At 44.6% G+C, this 2,258-nt stretch overlaps 1 protein-coding gene across 1 annotated transcript in view; it reads right to left on the reverse strand.

The window, feature by feature from the left end:
* Nucleotides 1-2,258, reverse strand: part of DNAH8 (dynein axonemal heavy chain 8) — a 369,956-nt gene that overhangs the window by 228,582 nt on the left and 139,116 nt on the right. Inside the window, exon 30 of the mRNA XM_045294778.1 lies at nt 1,830-2,029. Within this exon, the coding sequence (XP_045150713.1) occupies nt 1,830-2,029 (200 nt within the window). The remainder of the gene's footprint in view (nt 1-1,829; nt 2,030-2,258) is intronic.

Raw genomic sequence — 2,258 nt, forward strand, 5'->3', positions numbered from 1 at the left:
CAGGAATTCCATCACGCTTCATTGTTTGCATTGCATGAGGAGGCTCTGCATGGAACAGGAGCCAGTCATTCGAAACAAACAAGAAAACACTGCGTGGTTGAAAATCAAGAAAGGTGTGGGTCAGGGTTGTATCCTTTCACCATACTTATTCCATCTGCATGCGGAGCAGGTCATCTGAGAAGCGGGACTGTATGGGGAGGCATCAGAAGTGGAGGAAAGCTTATTCACAACCTGTGGTAGCACCTGGCACAACTTTGCTTGCTGAAAGCGAAGACTGTCAGCAGCAGTTAAGAAATCCAATGATGTATTGCCTGGACAAATCTTCTGCACAAGGTCTATTTAAGGTGTTGAAGAGCAAGAATGCCTGCCACTTTGAGGATTACGGCGAGCCTGACGCCAGCCACGGTATTTTCCATCGTCTCATATGCATCTGAAACCCGGACAGTGGATAAGGAAGACTAAGAAGAACTGAAGCACTGGAATTGAGGTGTGGGCAAAGAGGGTTGGAAGTACCATGACTGCCAGAGGAACGAGCAATCTCTCGTGAAGAAAGCACAGCCAGAATGGTTCTTCCAAACAAGAATGTCAGGACGCCAGCTCAAGTACTTTGAACATGTTCCCAGGGGACATCAGTCCTTGGAAGAGGACATCAGGCTAGGTAAAGTAGAGGGTCAAGGGGGAAAGGATGACCTTCAATGAGATGGACTGACCCAGTGGCTGCATCAATGAGCTCAAACAAAACCAGAATCCCGGGGATGGCACAGGGTCCGACAGTGCTCCATTCAGTGGAGCACAGAAACACTGTGAGTCAGTACCGACTTAAAAGCAACTAACGACAGCGTCCTGGCTCTGCTGTAATAGAAATATCACAAATGGGAAAAAGCTTCAAAACAGAGAGATTTATTGATTCAAGGCGAAAACGTAACTCATGTCACTGAGCAATTTGTATAGAAAGCAGAGCTTGGTTTACTGTGTTGACTTTAAAAAAAAAACAATGAAGTATTTTTATTATTAATTGGAGAGAAATTGTTCTCACAGTTCAGAAGGCTAGAAGTCTGAATTCAAGGCACTGGAGGAACAGTGGGTTAAGTATTTGACTGCTGACTGAGAGGCTGGTGGTTCAAACCCACTAGAAACTCCATGGAAGAAAGACGAAGCAGTCTACATCAGTAAAGATTCGTCAAAGCAACCCCACTGCCATTGAGTTGATTCTGACTCACGGCAATGCTAAAGGACAGGGTAGAACTGTCCCTGTGGGTTTCTGGGACTGTAACTCTTTACAGGAGTAGAAAGCCTCATCTTTCTCCCAAGGAGCTGCTAGTGGTTTCAAGCAGCTGACCTTGCAGTTAGCAGACCAAAGAGTAGCCCACGATGCCACCAGGGCTTAGAGCCTAGAAAACTTAAGGAAACAGTTCTACTCTGTTCTGGCCATTTTTTATGAGTAGGAATCATTTCAGCAGCAGTCGGCTATAGGTACATAAGGCTCTAGGGGAAGATTCTTATCTCTTTCCATCATTCCTCAGTTCCTTGGGAATCTTCATGTGGCCTGGCATCTATCTTTCTGTTTGTGCTCCTATGTCTATTTCTATGCTGCTCTTTATATGACTATCATTCAGAAGGGAGTAGGTTTAAGACATATCCTACCAAATAAAAGGCATATCCTATTCTTACATGGCCTCATTTACATAACAAAGCCCAATTCCCAAAAAGCATTACATCTGGGTATATAGGAGTTAGGATTTCAACACCTACTTAGGGGGAACACAATCCAATTGATAACCAACCATAAATACACATGAAAACCTCCTCCCCTTAAATGATAAAGTTACCTGTTGCTTAGTAAGGACCCTAAGACCATTAAGCTATCCTCCATCAAGGTGATAATTTCTCCAGACTCCGTTCCTTTGAGTAGCAGCTCGCCCTTCCCTTTAAATGCTGCAAAACTCAGGTTCTGGTTGGTCCAGTTGTCAATCACCAAAGCCAGCTTGGCTTCAATATCCTTCTCCTTAATGGCAGATATGCAAATATCCTGGAGAGGAAAAGCAGGAGAGAGCATGTCATGACATTTCAATGACAAAGTATGTGGTGTAGTGGCTACACATTGAGCTGCTAACACAAGGTCGGCAGTTTCAAAACTACCAGCCACTCCTGGGGAGAAAGTCAGGCTTTTTACTCCCATAAAGAGTTACAGTCTCCTCCCCGCACAAGAATTCATTTCAGAGGACAGCACTGAAGCTACAGCTCAGTGAAAGGGACAT

This window comes from Echinops telfairi, unplaced genomic scaffold (genome assembly GCF_000313985.2).
Source record: "Echinops telfairi isolate 266 unplaced genomic scaffold, ASM31398v2 ScPeMD7_3533;HRSCAF=4204_1, whole genome shotgun sequence".
Lineage (NCBI taxonomy): Eukaryota > Metazoa > Chordata > Mammalia > Afrosoricida > Tenrecidae > Echinops > Echinops telfairi.